Source organism: Bison bison, unplaced genomic scaffold (genome assembly GCF_000754665.1).
Source record: "Bison bison bison isolate TAMUID 2011002044 unplaced genomic scaffold, Bison_UMD1.0 scf7180017858770, whole genome shotgun sequence".
Classification (NCBI taxonomy): Eukaryota; Metazoa; Chordata; class Mammalia; order Artiodactyla; family Bovidae; genus Bison; species Bison bison.
The window spans coordinates 2689483-2709344 of NW_011489342.1; the positions used below are offsets into that span (position 1 = coordinate 2689483).

General features: G+C 39.4%; 2 protein-coding genes across 3 annotated transcripts in view; one reads left to right on the top strand and one right to left on the bottom strand.

Annotated features, from left to right (window-relative positions):
* PLEKHA8 (pleckstrin homology domain containing, family A (phosphoinositide binding specific) member 8) overlaps positions 1–2394 on the bottom strand; it is a 67134-nt gene extending 64740 nt beyond the window's left edge. The window contains exons 1-2 of the mRNA XM_010829431.1: positions 2357–2394; positions 184–280 (exon numbers count right to left, since the gene is read on the bottom strand). Of these exons, the coding sequence (XP_010827733.1) occupies positions 184–280; positions 2357–2394 (135 nt within the window). The remainder of the gene's footprint in view (positions 1–183; positions 281–2356) is intronic.
* A 321-nt stretch (positions 2395–2715) lies between these two features.
* FKBP14 (FK506 binding protein 14, 22 kDa) lies at positions 2716–14761 on the top strand. Of its 2 annotated transcripts, XR_824282.1 has the most exons (5): positions 2969–3091; positions 6113–6264; positions 8784–8917; positions 9305–9432; positions 12471–12570. XR_824282.1 is itself a non-coding variant. In XM_010829315.1 (4 exons), exons 1-4 carry the CDS (start codon positions 2895–2897, stop codon positions 12627–12629), a joined length of 636 nt encoding a protein of 211 aa, XP_010827617.1. In that variant the 5' UTR covers positions 2716–2894; the 3' UTR covers positions 12630–14761. The 2 variants fall into 2 exon arrangements, 1 of the variants encoding a protein (XP_010827617.1); XM_010829315.1 differs by lacking the exon at positions 8784–8917 and having other exon boundaries at positions 2716–3091; positions 12471–14761.
* Positions 14762–19862: the final 5101 nt, after the last annotated feature.

A 19862-nucleotide genomic window follows, 5' to 3' on the forward strand; every position in this document is an offset into this window, starting at 1 on the left:
GGCGGCCTCCGCACGTGAGAGCGCGGCCAGCCGGTGGTCCCAGGCGCCGCAGGCGGCGCGCTGTCCTTAAGGAGGCCAAGGTACTAGGTGGGTTCGAGGGGCGACTGAAGTCACCAAAGTGTCGCGAGTGAAGTAGCCGGTCGCTGGCCGCGCCACGGCGCACTACCTGAGTGCTCGACCCACCGGGCTCAGGGCCCGCTCGCGCATGCCCAGTGCACCGCCTGCGCGCCGGTTCCCAAAATCCACCCCGGAGTTTAGCTGAGATGCCGGCGTGGCTGACCTAGTGAAAAGAGGCCCGCAGGGAAAATGAGTCCGGGCGGGCAGGCTTGCGACTAGAGGGAGAGTGAGAAGGGAGTAGAGAGGCCTCTGGGACAAAGGGGAACACAGACTTGACTCTATGGTACCATAGATGGGTTCCACCTCCCGATGTTTGGGAGCCACCGTGGCCCCTTAGGGTGCCCGCTGGATTCTAGTCTTCAGAGACTGTCATTTCAAGGCTAACTGATCCTACACACTTCAAGGATATTGAGGGGGTACCCAACCATAGGGCATAAGGAGATGATGGGAATTTCACTATAGAATACTGTGAGTGACCAGGGAGCAAAAACAGATCTTTAAACTCTAAAACCTCCGCTGCACGAAGTGTGGTCCGTGTACAGCCCCACTGAAGGCACCTGGGAGCTTATCTGAATTGTAGGATCTTGATGCAAGGCCCCAAACTCCTGAAGGAGATCTCCAGGGGGGATTCCCATGCATATTAAAGTGTGAGAAAGTTCTGTGCTAAGGATATTTGACTAGGGAAAATGTTAACTATAGATTCTGTGGTAAAAGCAGGTTACAAAACAGTGTACAGTAGGATCCTAATTATTTTAGGCATATGTCACAAAACTATGTGCCAAAATGTTGATGACTATTTCTGCATGGTGGCGTTACAGATTTTTTTCTTTTTCTTTAGTGTAATCTAAAGAAGTAAATAAAATCTCTTGTTTGCAAAATCTGTTGCCAGAGTTCACAAATAAAAACAGAAAAATTAATTTGCTATTTATCTGAAATTCAAATTTAATTAGGCTCCTGTATTTTTTTAATTATTTATTTTTAATGGGAGGATAATTGCTTTATAATGCTGTTTTGGTTTCTGCCATACAGCAACATGAATAAGCCATAGGTATACACATATCCTGGAGAAAGCAATGGCACCCCACTCCAGTACTCTTGTCTGGAAAATCCCATGGACGGAGGAGCCTGGTGGGCTGCCGTCTATGGGGTCACACAGAGTCGGACACGACTGAAGCGACTTAGCAGCAGCGGCAGCAGCAGCAGCATACACATATCCCCTCCTTCTTGAACCTCTCTCCCACCTCCCACCCCATCCCACAGATGGGTTGTCAGAAAGCCCTATGCTGTGACTCCTGTATTTTAACTGGAAACGAGTATTTTCCAGTTTCTTCCAAGTCAGCTTTAATGAACAAGTATTGCTTTTGAAATTATGCAAAAAATGTAAAACAAAATCTTTAAACTTAGCCTGTATAATTCATAACTGTGATTACTATTTCTGCTTTAAAACAGAGGTCTGTATATCCTTATCCTTGATAGAGGCCATTATTGACCATCTACACTTTTGTTGTTCAGTGGCCAAGTTGTGTCCGACTCTTCGGGATTCCGTGGACTGTAGCACCCCAGACTTCCCTGTCCCTCACCATTTCCCAGAGTTTGCCCAAATTCATGTCCATTGAATCAATGATGCCATCCAACCATCTCATCCTTTGTCACCCTCTTCTGCCTTCAGTCTTTCCCAGCAGCAGGGTCTTTTGTCATTATTGACCCTCTACACTAAGGTCATCTAAAATTATTAGTGACCATAATATTGTATGGTGTTGTAGAATGAATCAGATGTTGGGATGATGGAGCTCAACTGCTTTTGGGGCTGAATAAACTTAAGCAGGACACTTAACCTCTCCTAGCCAAAATATTAACTTATCTTTTAGAGGGATAAAAGAACTTGCCTTACCCACAGAGTAGTGAGGTTCACGAAGAACCAGAAAGCACTTTGAAACCTAAACCACTGTTACATGCCTGCGTGCTCAGTCGCCTGCGTCTCTATGATTCCATGAACTGTAGCCCACCAGGCTCCTCTGTTCATGGAATTTTCCAGGCAAGAATACTGGAGTGGGTTGCCATTTCCTACTCCAGGGGATCTTTCCCAACCAGGAATTGGGAACCAACTAGGAACCCGAGTCTCCAGCGTCTCCACCACTGGCAGGCAGATTCTTTACCACTGCTCCACCTGGGAAGCCCCCTTACCATACTTTTTGGTGTGCGGGGTGTTGGGGGGAAGGGAGCGGGCTCTCTCACCAACCGTGAGACGAAAGGAGTCTTTCCTGAGACCTGTGCCATTTCCCCTGGACCCAGGACTTCACACCCCTGCGATTTCTTTACATCTCGGAATCTGTCTGAGGTTTCCGGTTAGCTGTGCTCCCCACCCCTCTCTCCAATTCCTAAATTGTGGAATTCTGTAATCCCCGGGCCTTCAGGACCACTCCGGGTGGTTTGCTTCTGCGCTACCTCCCCTCAGCGGAACTGCAAATTGCAATATTGTGACACCATTGGCTTGAGAGACTCCTGAGGGACAGAATCACAAGCCAATGGGAGGCCGTCTTTCCAGGAGCCAGCGTTGTAAGAGCCAGTCAGGGCAGGGGTTGGGCTTAACTCTTTAGAGGTGAGTTCGCAAAGCGTGGGAAAGTTGTCGGTGGTGAATGTGCCACGTCTGCTAGGAAGGGAGGGAGTCATGACTTGCCAGAGGCTGTTGTCTTTAAGTCTTCAACTACTTTCTTAACTCTATGAGGTCGGGGGCCCTTTCTGTGTTTTTGTAGCAACTTCTTTCCTGCCCTGGCAACATGAGGCTTTTCTTGTGGAATGCGGTCCTGACACTGTTAGTAACTTGTTTGAGTGGGGCTCTCATCCCAGAACCAGAAGTGAAGATTGAAGTTCTCCAGAAGCCGTTCATCTGCCATCGCAAGACCAAAGGAGGGGATTTGATGTTGGTCCATTATGAAGGCTACTTAGAAAAGGACGGCTCCTTATTTCACTCCACGTAAGTAATTATACCCTTCGGGTAAAATAATAAAAGAACTCAACCCACATATGCCAGCTCTTGGGCAGGGATAGTGGCGCGTACCAACTTTATCTCTTTAAAAAAACTGAAATATCTAATTTCTTTCTATGGGGAAAGGAAGTTGTTGAAACCCAATCTTATATAACAAGGCCTTTGAAGATCTTATTGGAAACATGTGCTCAAGATAAAACAGTAATTTTTTTAATTATAAAAATTAGAACTAGAATTTCTGAAATACTGTAGAAATATCTAGGTGTATAATTAGGCAATAAGTAGAAAAGACTTAAAGGAATTCTCATTTCTCAAACTTTGATCCTGAGGGAAAATAACTTTGGTGTAGGTGAAATTTACTTTAGCTTTTCAGAGCAACTTCATGAGCAGAATATACAATCATTTATTTGCTTGTCATAGGATATTTTAACGTTAGTTCATTGACTTACTTAAATTCTGTTCTGATAGATGACACTTTGGTCAAGGCACAGGACCATGATTCATTTCATTATTTCTTTCTAGAAATCAAAGACTTCATTGACGGGTGTGGGTGTGGTTATGGAAGATTAATCCAATACCTACAGTGAAGGATTTTCAGGTGGTTACACTATCATTATTTCTGCTTCATAAAGAAAGAAATTGCAAAATGGAAATCTTTTAAAAGTATAGTGATTTCCAATTAGGCATTGAATCTCTGATTCCATTCCAAACGTATTTACTGAACATTTCTTTATGTTAGCCCTTTTGTTTGATACTAGAGAAAATTTAAATATCTGACTTCTTTCCAGCCTCATCCATTCATTCATCTATCCATCAATCAAATCCTTACTGAGCGACCACAAGTCAGGCCCTAGGGATACAAAGATGACTAAGAGTGGCTTCTTCTCCAGCAGGACACTGTCTACAGGGGGGAAGGAAGACAAATAACTCATGATGTAAAGGACAGAATGTTCGAAGTGCTCACAAAGCGTAATGGACTCTAGAATTAATCGTGCTCTAAAGGTGGGGAAAGAGAGCGACTTCCCAGAGATCATAACTGAGATGGGTCTTGAAAGATGGATGGAGGTTTTTTGGTGGAGAATGAGGAAGGGGGGACATCCCAGGTAGAGAGAATGACATGAACTAAAGCAGCAAAGTTTCATGGCCCTTCCTAGACCTTGTTTTCTGATAAACTGCCTTTACCGGGCATTCCAATCCGGTCTGTCATGACGTTCTGAAGTCAGTGGCACTCTTCCCTGAACTCTGTTAGTCCTTGAAAAAAGTTCCAAGATGGTAGCTTGCCACTGAATTCTCAATAGCCCTATCTTTTTTTTTCAATGAGAACAGTGCCACATTGGACATTAAACAATATTATGATTTGCATTTGAAACTTTCAATTACATTTTTATTTTAGTCTGATCTATTTTAGGTCCAGCCTTTCAAGTCTCAGAACCAAAAGCCTGTGTGGACTTCAGTGCAAACCACTTGACATTATTTAACACTTTGCTACTGAAGTTCTACTTCCTGATCAGGGGAATATTGTCATGCAGCCTCCATGTAAATGGTCAAAACCTGCTAACTCTGAGTATTATAATGAAAGTACCACCAAATGATCCCTTTATAAAGTACGTTCATCATTTCAAGAACCATAAGTTACGTGGTAAATGGCCTAAATCCTTTAGCATGACAGTAAACATCCCAAAACTGTAACAGCACTGGGCACTGGATTCTTTCTTCTTTCTTTATTCTGTTCTAGCTTTCCTCTATGTTCTACAGTTGCCATTTTGCTACTTTGATCATGGGCCAAATTCAAGAAAAGAAGTGAGGACCTTTACCTACATTTAGTGACCATGGTACTTAGGAAGCTTAGTAGAACGACTTCCAGTTCTCACCTACAAGAGAATAGGCCAGTTCCCTTATTGCACTGAAGTGATGTTAGTCTCAGTCATGTCCAACTCTTTGGGGTCCCATGGATTGTAGCCTGCCAGGCTTCTCTGTCCATCGAATTCTCTAGGCAAGAATACTGGAGTGGGTTGCCTTTCCCTTCTACAGGGGATCTTCCTGACCCAGGGATCGAGCCTGGGTCTCCCACATTGCAGGCAGATTCTTTACCATCTGAGCCACCAGAGAAGCCCCTTTATTGCACTGAATGAGTTAATTGGGTTAGATACTACTCAGCCCACAAGCCCCTCCAGTAGCCCATCAGGTTGGCTTTCTTAGGCTGGCCTCTCATGAGCCAGGATATCTTGACCATTCACTTCTTCTCTAGTCTTTGAGGGGCCACTCTTCCAGACTGCCTTGCATAGCCCCACAATAAACACCTAGGGAGAGAATTAGACCAGGGTCTGAATGGGGATTCAGGGCTGAAGAGCAGCCTCTTGCACCTGTCAGAACCATCAGCAGGCTGTACATCAGGAAAGGTTGTAGAGAGGATATAAGATACTGTGCTCTCGACTCTCCATTGTCCATGTGAGTATTCTTAGCCTCTCATCCTCCTTCCCAAACTCATCCATATTCCATTATTTTATCCCTCTCTGCACCCTAGTGGTCTCCCAGGGAAAGCATCACTGTGCGATTAAGACTTTGAACTTTGGAATTCAAAGTTTGAACTTTGAACTTTGGAGTTAGGTCAGATACTGGCACACTTAACCTCAGTTTCCTCCACTGTACAATGGTGTAATAATGGTACTTATCTCATATGATCACTGTTAGACTTAAAAGAAGCAAAGCATTTAGATAATACTTGGTATACAACAAGGCTTCCCAGGTGGTGCAGTGGTAAAAGAATTTGCCTGCCAGTGCAGGAGACACAGGAGACACGGGTTCCATCCCTGGATTGGAAAGATCCCCTGGAGAAGGAAGTGGCAACCCACTCCAGTATTCTTGCCTGGAGAGTCCTGTGGACAGAGGAGCCTGGTAGGCTATAGTCCATGAGATCGCAAAAAGTCAGACACAACTTAGCGACTGAGCATGAGCAGGAGCAATGATAAAGTTACTAAAGAGTCCAAATGTGTTTCCTTTCTGTTGTAGTCACAAACATAACAATGGTCAGCCTATTTGGTTCACCCTGGGCATCCTGGAGGCTCTCAAAGGTTGGGACCAGGGCTTGAAGGGAATGTGTGTAGGAGAGAAGAGAAAGCTCACCATTCCTCCTGCCTTGGGCTATGGAAAAGAAGGAAAAGGTAATAACGATTCTACATTTGTACTACAGCATTATAATTCTTCTCTGGATTAGGCATAGAAGGTAGTAACTACTGTGTATTTTTTTTTCAAGAAGTAAATACAGGACTTGTATATCTTAGGAAAATATAATTTTGTCTTGATTACCATTTGAAGTGGCCAATTAATCATAATATATAAATGGTCAACTGAACTATCAATGAAAAAATGTTCTATAATCTCAACTTTGTTTACTATTGCTCACCAATATGGTGGGGTTTTTTAATGGTAGTATTATATATATAACATAATGTTTACCATTTTGAAGTATGTAGTTTAGTGGAATTCAGTGCATTCACATTGTTGTGCCAGTGTCTCCATTGTCTCCCAGACTTTTTTGTCCTCCCCAGTTGAAACTTACTGATTTGTTTTAATAATGCAAAAAGAAAGACTACTCAGTATAGCTGTTTTGATGAGTTGAACATTTGAAATACAGATTATTAAGGAATTAAATGCAGTTTTAGATGTGAGCTCTGTATGAGTCACAACTGACATCTCCCACAACAGAGCTTTTATTGGAGGTTCTTTTCATGTTTAAAATTGTTTTATAATTTATTTAAATAAATAATGGAATGTCATGAAATGAGTTTAATAAAGCAGAAGCAACTGGGCTAGTTGGTCCAGGGAGCCTTTGTGCTAGTATTCTAGGGCAGCCAATAAAACCTGTTGTTCAGGTGGGAGACCATGCAGTTTTCCACAGGGCTACTTATAAGAAGCCTAAAGATGTTTATATGCATGCATCCTATAATTCCTTCATTAGAATCTAACCTACGGTAATAATCTGGTATTGGGGAAGATTTATAAACAGAATGTCCATCACTATGTTGTTTTTAATAGCTAAAAGACTGAAATCAACTTAAGTGTATAATAACAGAGGTGTAGCTAAATAAAATATGACCCAGTTATTTAAAAATGGCATTTCGGGGCTTCCCTAGTAGTCCAATGGCTAAGACTCCAACACTCTCAATGTATCGGCCCAGGTTTGATCCCTGGGCAGGGAACTACATCCCACACACTGCAACTAAAAATCCTGTATGCCTCAAAAAAGATCAAACATCCTGTGTGCTGCAACTAAGACCTGGCACAGCCAAATAAAACTAATAAATATTTAAAATAAAAGAGTATTTTAAACATTAAAAAAAATTATATCTAAAATATGTATGCTATAATGTTACATATAAAATAAGAAAACAAAGATATAGTATGATAGTATTAGGAAAAAATATATATACATACAAAGTGAATCACAAGGAAATAGAATGTTGATAATGGACAGTGGTTCTGGGAGTTATTTTTATTTTTTGGTTCTATCTCTTCCACATTCTGTACGTAATGAAGAAAAAAAGTTTAAGAAGTCATTAGAACTAGACATAAAACCACTCTGATGTAGTAAAAATACAGACTTCATAGCCTCCAAGCTTAACCATTTATAAGGCGGGGACTATGGTTTCCTACCCCAGTTTCCTAAGAAGAACATAGGTGCCATATATGAAGTATTACATATTCTAAATGGACCTTGCTATTCAAATCTTCTGCATTAAGTGGGATTTATTACAAAATTCAATTCTTGTTTTAATAGTCATCCTTTTGGAGAATAAAATCAAGAATCTTGAAAATGTTTCTCTGACGTTCAACATAGTCTTTCACTTTCCTGTATCTTTAACGTTTCTCCTTTTAATATTTATGTAAATCTTCTGCAAAGAACAGGATTTACTAACAAAATTCAACTCTGATTTTAATAATGATCCTTTTAGAGGATAAAATCAAGTATCTGATGTTTAACATATTCTTTCACTTTTCTGTATCTTTATTGTTTCACCTTTAATATTTATATAAATATTAAATGGTATTTATAATTTCTGTCTATATAAATGATATTAGTATATTAATATAAATACTAAGTGGTATTAGTCCATGTCTCTTTCTCCATACTCCATTTAACTTGATTTTACTTTGTAACAAGTTAGAGATCTGAATTTGAGTCATTTCCTAAAAACAGAGTCCCATGAAACTAATCCTGCTAACATGTACTTAAACACAAATTTTGTAGTTTTTTAGTACCATGTTTGCATGCCTCCTTTTGGAAAGATTCCAGTTTTCTTCATGACCTCTAGTGCATGCCCTCTGCCTAGATCTGGAATGGTAAGCTTCAGCACACAGTGTAAGTTTTGTTCTTTGGATGCTTACAAATGCTCTTTCATGGGAATATGTGGGATGAGGGAGTGGGGCACTAAGAAATATTTGTAATCTTTACCCAGATCTGCATGTTAATTATACTTATAAGAAAACAAATTGGAAAAAAATGTCAGTTTCCCAGAAGTTTTTGGTTTTGTTTAGTTTTTTGTTTTTTTTTTTTAAGGTCCCTGGGACTCTAACAAAGCTCTTTTCACTTTAAAAGATTTTTATCTCCCTTCTCAGCAATTTATTTTTATGTCTCCCCCTCCCATGGAATTTCCTCAACATGTGTTGAATTTGCTTCCAGATGAGAAAACTGAGACTTAGAGAAAGGCAGATGTGTTTTGTCCCAGGGTGAGCTCACCTTGTTACATACTGCCTCCCAGTGGTGGAAATGGCCATGCTGGATGTGTCTCTAGGCCAGGAGTTTCTGACCCAAAAGTTAGTAAATCACTTCTACTATGATTAACTCTGAATGAAAGCCCATTAAGTCATTCTTGACATATAATATGTAATCTATTAATTATATTTGAAATTTAATGCTCAGACCATGAGGCATCTGTGTGTGTGTGTGTATGTGTGTGTACAAAACAATCTTTAATTGCAAGGTCAAAACACTCTCTTTTGGATCTAATAATTTGGATTGTTCTATCTTTATTCTATTTGCTTGAATAAACTATAAATAATTTCTCTATATGTGATAGTCTGAGAAATGTTCTTCATTTAATTCAGTTAAAATAGTATTTTGTTAATTACTGCAAGTTTTCTACCATCTAAACTTTGTGATCTTTTAAATAAAACTTAACCCCCACCCTCTCTACGTGTCAGGTAAAATTCCCCCGGAAAGTACATTGATATTCAACATTGATCTCCTGGAGATTCGAAATGGACCAAGATCCCATGAGTCATTCCAAGAAATGGATCTTAATGATGACTGGAAACTCTCTAAAAATGAGGTGACCTTCCCTTTCTCTCTCTCTCTCTTCCCTTTTTCCTCCCTTCTTCCCTTCCTTTTTCCTTCCTTCCTTTTAACTCACTTTTTAAGAAATATATTTTTAAATAAAATTTATTTTATTGTGTAAAATGTTATTTATAAGTTTTCTTAAACACTGATGCTTTGAAAATTGCCTTTTTTTTTCCATAGGAAATCATTGTATTGGAGAAAAGTATATTGAGACTTCCCATTCTTTTGCTTTTTTTCTCCTTAATGCAATAGGATTCACTGTATCTTGTTCTTGCCCTTTTTTTTTAAACTTTTTTTTTTTGTATTGTGGTGTAGCCAATTAACAATTAGGTAAATAGCAAAGGGACTCAGCCATACATATACAAATATCCATACTCCCCCAAACTCCCCTCCCATCCAGGCTGCCACATAACATTGAGCAGAGTTTTATGTGCTATATAGGAGGTCCTTGTTGGTTATCCATTGTAAATATAGCAGTTTGTAGCATATCCTCCCAAACTCCCTAAGTATCCCTTCCCTTCTTCCTTCCTTCCCCCTTGCCCAGAGTTTTTGAAGATCTGTTTTACCAAGACAAATTCCTGTTTTGGAGTTACTGTGTAACAAACATAGATGTCCTGCATAATATCACTGGTTGTTAAATGGAGTTGTATAGTGATTATCTAGCAGTTAGCAGCAGCAAGCAGATCACATGCTCAGTTTTGCTCAGAATAGGAGATCCCAGTCTTGATTTTTCATAGAAGCAGACAGACCTTTCCCAGCTCCCTCAAGGTCCTGGTGTTGAGAAAGAGGAAAGGAAGAGGACTTCTCTATATAATTTATTTAGGCTTTTGCAGCCATTGCTACACATACATGTCTTAGTCTGGCTTCTGTGGGGAAAGAAATGGAGAAAGATCTGTATCCTTAAATTTTTTGTCTACTCATATTCTCCATTATGGGCTTCCCTGACAGCTCGTTGGTAAAGAATCCACCTGCAATGCAGGAGACCCTCGTTCAATTCCTGGGTTGGGAAGATCCGCTGGAGAAGGGATAGGCTACCCACTCCAGTATTCTTGGGCTTCCCTTGTGGCTCATCTGGTAAAGAATCCGCCTTCAATGTGGGAGACCTGGATTCGATCCTTGTGTTGGGAATATCCCCTGGGGAAGGGAAAGACTACCCCACTCCAGTATTCTGGCCTGGAGAATTCCATGGACTGTATGTATAGTGTAGTCCATGGGGTCTCAAAGGATTGGACACGACTGAGTCATTCCCCCCATTCTCCATTATGGCTTGGCTAGTCAGAAATCAAGTCCCTTTTTATGCTTTCGTCCATTTCATTCCAATGACCAGAAAATGATTGAGTCTTGAATAAGATATGTTGTTATAAACCACAGGGTCATGATCCACAGCTACTAAATTTATAACACCTCAGAGTGTTTATCAGTCATAAACTTTTTTCTATCCAAGATAAATTTTAATTCCCTTTCCTTTAAAAAATCCTGAATAAACAACACATTCACATGGTTCAAAGAAATCAATTCAATATAAACGGATTTATTAAGAAGTCATTCTCCCACCTATATCCTCTTCTACCATGTGACCTTCTCCTTCCTATCCAGTTTTATTAGTTTCTAATGTATTCTTCTAGGTATTTCTTTATCCAAATACTAGCAAACATGAATATACAGTTTTCTTTCCCCCTTGCTTACACAAAAAGCAGCATACTACGCATACTGTTTGGGATCTCACTTTATTCACACAGTATACCCTGGAGACGTGTTCTACCTTAGCGCATCTATTATCACTGCCTCTCCCGCTTTTTTCAACTGCATTACATCCCCTTAATCTTAAAAATAAATGTGCACATTATGTTTGCATATTGGTGGTAGAGGGAGGAGAGAAGGTTTGAAATTGCTCCTCTAACAGAGGAATATGATTAAAAATGAAAATACAGTTGAACTGCATTATGGTGAATCTAGTAGGTAATTGCGGAGAAGGCAATGGCACCCCACTCCAGTACTCTTGTTTGGAAAATCCCATGGATGGAGGAGCCTGGTAGGCTGCAGTCCATGGGGTCGCAAAGAGTTGTACACGACTGCGCGACTTCACTTCCACTTTTCACTTTCATACATTGGAGAAGGAAATGGCAACCCACTCCAGTGTTCTTGCCTGGAGAGTCCCAGGGACTGGAGAGCCTGGTGGGCTGCCGTCTATGGGGTCGCACAGAGTCGGACACGACTGAAGCGACTTAGCAGCAGCAGCAGCAGCAGTAGGTAATTGGGGGCAATATTTTGTTTATATATTCAAATATCTGTGTAAAAATGGAAATTTTTAGTCTAAATACTCATCAGTCTGGATTTTGCTTTAATCTCTGAGATGGAAAGGTCAAGTGGCATGATCACACCGAGTTCCAGAGCAGCTACTGTTTCTAGTCACCTACTTAAATTGTAAAAAGGCCATCACCTAGTCTGATTTTAAGAGAAATACCTGGAGTTCTGATCCTTGTTAGAAAACAAGATCTGGGTAATTCAGTGGATTGAAAGATAGCGGTCTTTCAAATCCCTGACTCTGTGGTGGACTGGGATTAATACGCTTCATTGTGTGTTTTTCTCATGCTGTAATCCTTACGTTTGCCTCCGGGCAGTATTCAATGTCTCTGCCATAGCACTATTTGTTGTGGTTTACTTGCATCCAAATCTTTTGTGATCCCATGGACTGTAGTCCGCCAGCCTCCTTGTCCATGGGATTTCCCAGACAAGAATACTGGAGTGGGTTGCCCTTTCCTTCTCCAGGGGATCTTCCCGACCCAGGGATAGAACGTCAGTCTCCTGCCTTGCAGGCGGATTCTTTACCACTGAGCTGCCTAGGAAGCCCACAGCACTAAAGAAACAGCTTTTCAGGGGAAAAGTTCTTTATAACTCTTTTACTATCATATGTAGCTGTTTAGTAGTTGTTATATATAACTAAATGTACTACCCATCTAATCTATAATATTGATTGGCTCAATGTGGGTGTCTTATGAATCTGAATTATTGTGACCCATTATTTTGTAGGTTAAAGTGTATTTAAAGAAGGAGTTTGAAAAGCATGGTGCAGTGGTGAATGAAAGTCATCATGATGTTTTGGTAGAGGATATTTTTGATAAAGAAGATGAAGACAAAGATGGATTTATATCTGCCAGAGAATTTACATATAAACATGATGAATTATAGACACACGTCTCCCATTTTACATGGCATCCATCCTTAAAAGCAAGGGTAATTATCCCGAAAGAAAGTCTTATTTGTTAACTATGTTCTGTTCATGCTTTGTTTTTTTTTATTTTTATATATTTTTCTGAATATTATTTGAAGAACCCCTTAGGGCTTCTAAGTACATTTATTTCTGGTAACTTATTGGGAAGAAAAAGGTGATCTGTTTTTGAAGAGAAGACTTCTGGACCATTTTTCACTTTCACATGTGAAGCCGTATGTTTTACTTACATACATGTAATTTTCAAATATTGCAACCAGGAGCGTGCCCCACATAAGAACAGGTTACAGCACAGATCAGCACCCTCTATTTCTTTTTCCCTCATCTCCAAGTTAGATGCTGATATTTGAAAAGCCTTTAGCAATAACCCAAGGCTTATTATTTTCATGTTGTAATGAAACAGTGTGCCTGTTACTGCTTTTGAGTCTCTGCTTGAGGAAAACAGGAAAATGGTTGTTGAGCTCTACTTTTAAGTAACTGCTTTACTGAGGAGATGTGCAATGCTGAAGTGAGTAACAAAATTCATAATTTATAAATGTTTACATTGAAATATTCTGCCTGGGATTTAAGCTACATAACTAGCAATGAATGACCTACCATGATTAACAGAACAAATTATTTATGTGTTTATTTCTTCATAATAAAATGTGTCAAAATATTGCAAAGGAGGTGAAGAGTTGGAATGAGTCACTGTTTACTTTTTAAGGCTAGCAGATCGCCCTTCCTCATTCTTTAATTGATAAATGTCTATAACTAATGTGTTATACTACAGTAACATTGTCTTATAAGAGAAATTAGTGATACAATAAAAAATTTCCCATTTCTGCCTCATCAAAAAAAAAAAAAAATGAGGCAGACCCACAGCAGCTACTATTTTTTTTTAAATTTTTATTGAAGTATAGTTGCTTTACAATGTTGTTAGTTCACAGCGGCTACCTTTGAATAGAGGTCTATCACAAGTCAAAAGTTGATGATTTTATAATTTTATCTTAAATTGGAATTCTTCCCCAATACTTTTTAAAAATACCCAAACCTCATTTGCTAAGAAGAGTAAGTTTACAAAGTGATCTCAAGTGCATCATTGTCCGATTCTCACTAAGCCTATGAAAAAAAGAGATCTTATTGTACCTATTTTATAAATGAGAAAGTTGTCATTCAGAGAGATTGATTTTTGTGCCCAAGGTCAATCAGTAACTAACTTGTAGACCCAGATTTCAATCCCCAAGTTAAGTATCTTTGTACTGCTCTCTGGTATTGAAAAGGATTCTCTCTTCAGTTTGCTCTCCTAGTAGTCAACTCTGTTTTTTGTCCTTGGATCCTTATCCTTTGAAGATAGTTAACTGGCTGTATGTGGTGCTTTTGAAATCCCATGATCCAGAAATGTCTCTGGTTTAATTGAATAATCTTAGGGTGAGCACTGAATTGCCTCAAAAACCCTAGGGGCGAGAGGGTCCAGGCATGTATCTTAGTTGTTTACCTCTGGTACTTATGAACAATTACTACATCATGTATGGACGACTTTCACTGATTATATGTGGACATTTTCATCACTAAAACAGGAAGTTCTTGGGAAGAACATAAATAACACCTTTCTCTGATGAAATCACCTATATTTAGAAAACTCTTAAGTTGTCACTGCTGTTTTCCTCAACTTGAAGGACTTACAAACCACAATACAGAAAGCTTTGTACTGTATTATTGAGGGAAAGAAAGTAGCTTGTCATCCCGTGCTATATTGTATAAACATTACTGATGATGCTATCTATGGTGGAAGAGGAAAGGAAAAAGAATTTTGGTTATTCAGGGAGCATATTATTTATCTTGCATGAATTTGGATCAATTCCCACCTAAATATTTAGATACAAGTATGAAATGACAGCATATAAATAGGTTATGGTTGTTTTTACATTATCTGCCTGTTTAGTGTAGCAGCATCTTTGCACTACTTTTCATTCGTAAGAATAATCAGACATGAACTGTGACTCCACTTGTATATAATTTGCCTCAGTAATACTGCTAAAATATGTTATATTTAAATTTCAACAACTCTGTTGTGGTATTCTTTTCAAAATAAAGTTTATTTGGGAAATAATTGGTTTTGTGAAAAATTCTTCAAGCTCCAGGTGACTCAGCAGCTTTATTGATTTTCTAACTGTTATTCTCGGTCTTACATTGAAACTAAGTGAGGAAAATGAACAGGTAAAGTGAGGAGAGGGGTGTGATGACATTTTGAATGTGTCTTTGGTTATCCACTCTGTTTAGATATATTTGTAAAAAAAGCTGTGGTGTGGTTTCAGTTGTTTTGAAATTAGCATCAAACTATTAAGGGCAAGAAAATTAGAGCTACCAAGGGAACATTTCATGCAAAGATGGGCTCAATAAAGGACAGAAATGGATGGACTTAACAGAAGCAGAAGATATTAAAAAGAGATGGCCAGAATACACAGAAGAACTATACAAAAAAGATCTTCATGACCCAGGTAATCACGATGGTGTGATCACTGACCTAGAGCCAGACATCATGGAATGTGAAGTCAAGTGGGCCTTACTTGACTTCACATTCAAGTGAAGCATCATACAAAGCATCACTATGAACAAAGCTAGTGGAGGTGATGAATTCCAGTTGAGCTATTTCAAATCCTGAAAGATGATGCTGTGAAAGTGCTGCACTCAATATGCCAGCAAATTTGGAAAACTCAGCAGTGGCCACAGAACTGGAAAAGGTCAGTTTTCATTCCAATCCCAAAGAAAGGCAATGCCAAAGAATGCTCAAACTACCACACAATTGCACTCATCTCATCGCTAGGAAAGTAATGCTCAAAATTCTCCAAGCCAGGCTTCAGCAATACATGAACCGTGAACTCCCTGATGTTCAAACTGGTTTTAGAAAAGGCAGAGGAACCAGAGATCAAATTGCCAACATCCGCTGGATCATCGAAAAAGCAAGAGAGTTCCAGAAAAACATCTATTTCTGCTTTATTAACTATGCCAAAGCCTTTGACTGTGTGGATCACAATAAACTGGAAAATTCTGAAAGAGATGGGAATACCAGACCACCTTACCTGCATCTTGAGAAACCTATATGCAGGTCAGGAAGCAACAGTTAGAACTGGACATAGAACAACAGACTGGTTCCAAATAGGAAAAGGAGTACGCCAAGGCTGTATATTGTCACCCTGCTTTTTTAACTTATATGCAGAATACATCATGAGAAACGCTGGGCTGGAAGAAGCACAAGCTGGAATCAAGATTGCCAGGAGAAATATCAATATCCTCAGATATGCAGATGACACTACCCTTATGGCAGAAAGTGAAGTGGAACTAAAAAGCCTCTTGATGAAAGTGAAAGAGAAGAGTAAAAAAGTTGGCTTAAAGCTCAATATCAGAAAACTAAGATCATGGCATCCAGCCCCATCACTTCATGGGAAATAGATGGGGAAACAGTGGAAACAGCGTCAGACTTTATGTTTTTGGGGTCCAAAATCACTGCAGATGGTGATTGCAGCCAAGAAATTAAAAGACGCTTACTCCTTGGAAGGAAAGTTATGACTAACCTAGATAGCGTATTCAAAAGCAGAGACATTACTTTGCCAACAAAGGTCCATCTAGTCAAGGCTGTGGTTTTTCCAGTGGTCATGTATGGATGTGAGAGTTGGACTGTGAAGAAAGCTGAGCACCGAAGAATTGATGCTTTTGAACTGTGGTGTTGGAGAAGACTCTTGAGAATCCCTTGGACTGCAAGGAGATCCAACCAGTCCATTCTGAAGGACATCAGCCCTGGGATTTCTTTGGAAGGACTGATGCTAAAGCTGAAACTCCAGTACTTTGGCCACCTCATGCGAAGAGTTGACTCATTGGAAAAGACTCTGATGCTGGGAGGGACTGGGGGCAGGAGGAGAAGGGGATGACAGAGGATGAGATGGCTGGATGGCATCACTGACTCAATGGACATGAGTCTGAGTGAACTCCGGGAGTGGTAATGGACAGGGAGGCCTGGCGTGCTGCGATTCATGGGGTCGCAAAGAGGTGGACACGACTGAGCGACTGGACTGAACTGATTTGAGGGCAATAGTTAATGGTGAACTTTTGGGCAGTGCTATGTGGTGTTTAGTTTTGGTTGTAGTTGTCATTAATGTTTTGGTTTAGAAGTTTATTTTATGTCACGGGTAGGCATTATGATGATTAATGCTTTCTAAGGGACTTGCCTGGAGGTCCTGAAGCTAAGACTCTGCGCTCCCAATGCAGAGGGCCTGGGTTTGATCCCTGGACAAGAAACTAGATCCCACATACTGCAACTCTAAGAGTTCACATGCTGCAGCTGAAAGATCCCACGTGCTGCAGCTAGGACCTGGCACAGCCAAATCAATCAGTAAAACAATAATGCCTAGTGAGGAAATTAGTGCTATAAAATTTCTTATGTAATTAAATGAAATTCTGAGTTGCTATAAAAACAAGAAAAGATGATTCTGATTCAGATGGGTCATTAGCCATTTGAATCTTTCCTTGTAGAAATGAATTTGTACTTTTCCTCTTATTTGTGATACAAGATATTGCTTACATCTATAATGCTATTTATATATCAGCATGCTATCTGTCCACTGAATTGAGGACATGGGTGACTTCTCAGTGTTGTTTGGAAACTACAAGAGGAGAAAAAGAAACTTGGTGAAATGTTATGGGAAAAAATAATACCTTTCACCTCTCATAAAAAAGCAAGTTGTCTGGATAGACCTAGAAATTATCATCCTGAGTGAAATAAGCCAGACAGAGAAAGACAAATAGTATGTGATATTGTTTATATGTGGAATCTCAAAAATAATAAAAATGAATCTGGATACAAAACAGAAACAGGCTCACAGACATAGAAAACAAACTTGTAGTTACCAAAGGGGAAATGTAGGGAGGGATAAATTAAGACCAAGGGATTAACAGATACACACCACTGTATATAAAATAGATAAAGATTTACTGTATAGCAGAGGGAATTATATTCATTATATTGTAATAACAATAATGAAGAATAAAAAAATATATGTATAACTAACTCATTTTGCTGTACACCTGAAACTAACACAATATTATAAATTACATTTCAATTAAAAAAAAGCAAATTGTCATTACAATAATAACTCTGGGAAAAAAAAAACAAAGGACTTATTTTCCAGAGATGCAGAGCACCCAGACATAAGAGTTTTGTTTTAATTTTCCAGAGATGCAGAGCACCCAGACATAAGAGTTTTGTTTTAATTTTTTTCTTACCCGCTTTAGTTTGAATTAAAATCTGAAATGTCAAACATGAATATAAATTAATATGCCCATTTGAAAACATTATAATTATAGTACTTCTGTCTCTTAATATCTGTAGCATTCTAATTAGAAGGATTTGCATATTCCCTTTTAGTACAAAGAAATCCATACATTGTTACATATGGGTTTGGAGCCTTTGTAAAAGTTGCTCAGTTGTGTCTAACCCTTTGTGACCCCATGGACTATACAGCCCATGGAATTCTCCAGGCCAGAATACTGGAGTAGGTAGCCTTTCCCTTCAGGGGATCTTCCCAACCCAGGGATCAAACCCAGGTCTCCCACATTGCAGGAGGATTCTTTACCAGCTGAGCCACGAGGGAAACCCAAGAATATTGGGGGCTCTTTACCAGCTGACCCATGAGGGAAACCCGAGAATACTGGAGTGCATAGCCCATCCCTTCTCCAGTGGATCTTCCCAACCTAGGAATCAAACCAGGGTCTCCTGCATTACAGGCAGATTCTTTACCAACTGAACTACCAGGGATTTGAAGGTAAATTCTTTTCTCTCTTTAAAACACTATTTTGCCTCTGCTTTTAGCTTTAACTATGCAACTTCCTGCTCCTTGCTCCAGATTAGTAACAGAAAGAGACCTCGGCAAACACTGGTTTCATAGCTCAGTCTTCAAATGTAATGAGAGGCATGCTTCGGTTTCTAAAAGCTGTAGAAATGTAGCAGTGATTCAAATTTCATGTACACTACAATCATGTGGGATTTGTGTTTAGAGTGCAGATTCCTAACTCTTTCCCTAGAGATTCTGATTAATGCCACGAATCTGCATTTTAGCCCACTTGCTAGATGGTACTGATGCAGGTGGTGTAAGAACCTTAATTTGAAAGACAGTTAATTTCACTCATTCTCTGCCCTTGAATATGCAGTCTCCTATATTTTTTTCTTCCATAAATACTGTGTTTCTTTTTTTGCATTTTGGAAAACATTAGGCACTGGGGCAACTAATTGTGCCTAAAAAGGAATATATTGTTAAAGGATAAGTTGTGTAGAGATACCATTTTTCCTAGGGTTAGAAATTTTTTATGACTAAATTCTTACAGCAGAATGTTAGATAGTAAAGCTATTTTGTGTACATTTTTTCTAATAAAAGGAGAAAAGAGCTCAGACTTTCCCCAAATTTATTCTTCTATATATAATTTTTTTTCGGAATTATCTACAACCCCACTCCTTTAGAAGAACATACAGTTGAGATTTAGGAAAAAAAAACGATTCTCTTAAACATATATAGATGTATATATGTGCATATATATATTTATATAGTGCAAACTATGTACTGTGTATAAACTATAAATTGGATGTATATATAGTATGTGTTTGTATATAGTGTGTCTGTGTGTGTATGTGTGTATATGTGTGTATGTGGCTATAGTTTTGTACCAGTTATTGAAATGCTCTGTCCAGTGCATGACTTCCTCTCTCTGGAAACTTCTTTACCGTGCAGTCAGACTTCATTTTTGTCATTTTGGAGTCTGTCATTCTCTACTTAGCTCACTTTTCTGTGTTTCACTTATAATTTAGGTAAAATTTCCCAGTAGTCCTCTATGTACTGCTAAGTCACTTCAGTCATGTCCGACTCTGTGCGACCCCATAGACGGCAGCCCACCAGGCTCCCCCGTCCCTGGGATTCTCCAGGCCAGAACACTGGAGTGGGTTGCCATTTCCTTTTCCAATGCATGAAAGTGAAAAGTGAAAGTGAAGTTGCTCAGGACTGCAGCCCACCATGCTCCTCTGCCCATGGGATTTTCCAGGCAAGAATACTGGAGTGGGGTGCCATTGCCTTCTCCTAGTCCTCTATGTAAAACCAACAATAACCTTTCTTTACCCCTTTTGCCTGAGGGTTGCCAAAGGACTAAGTGGCTCCTTTTGATATGCATAG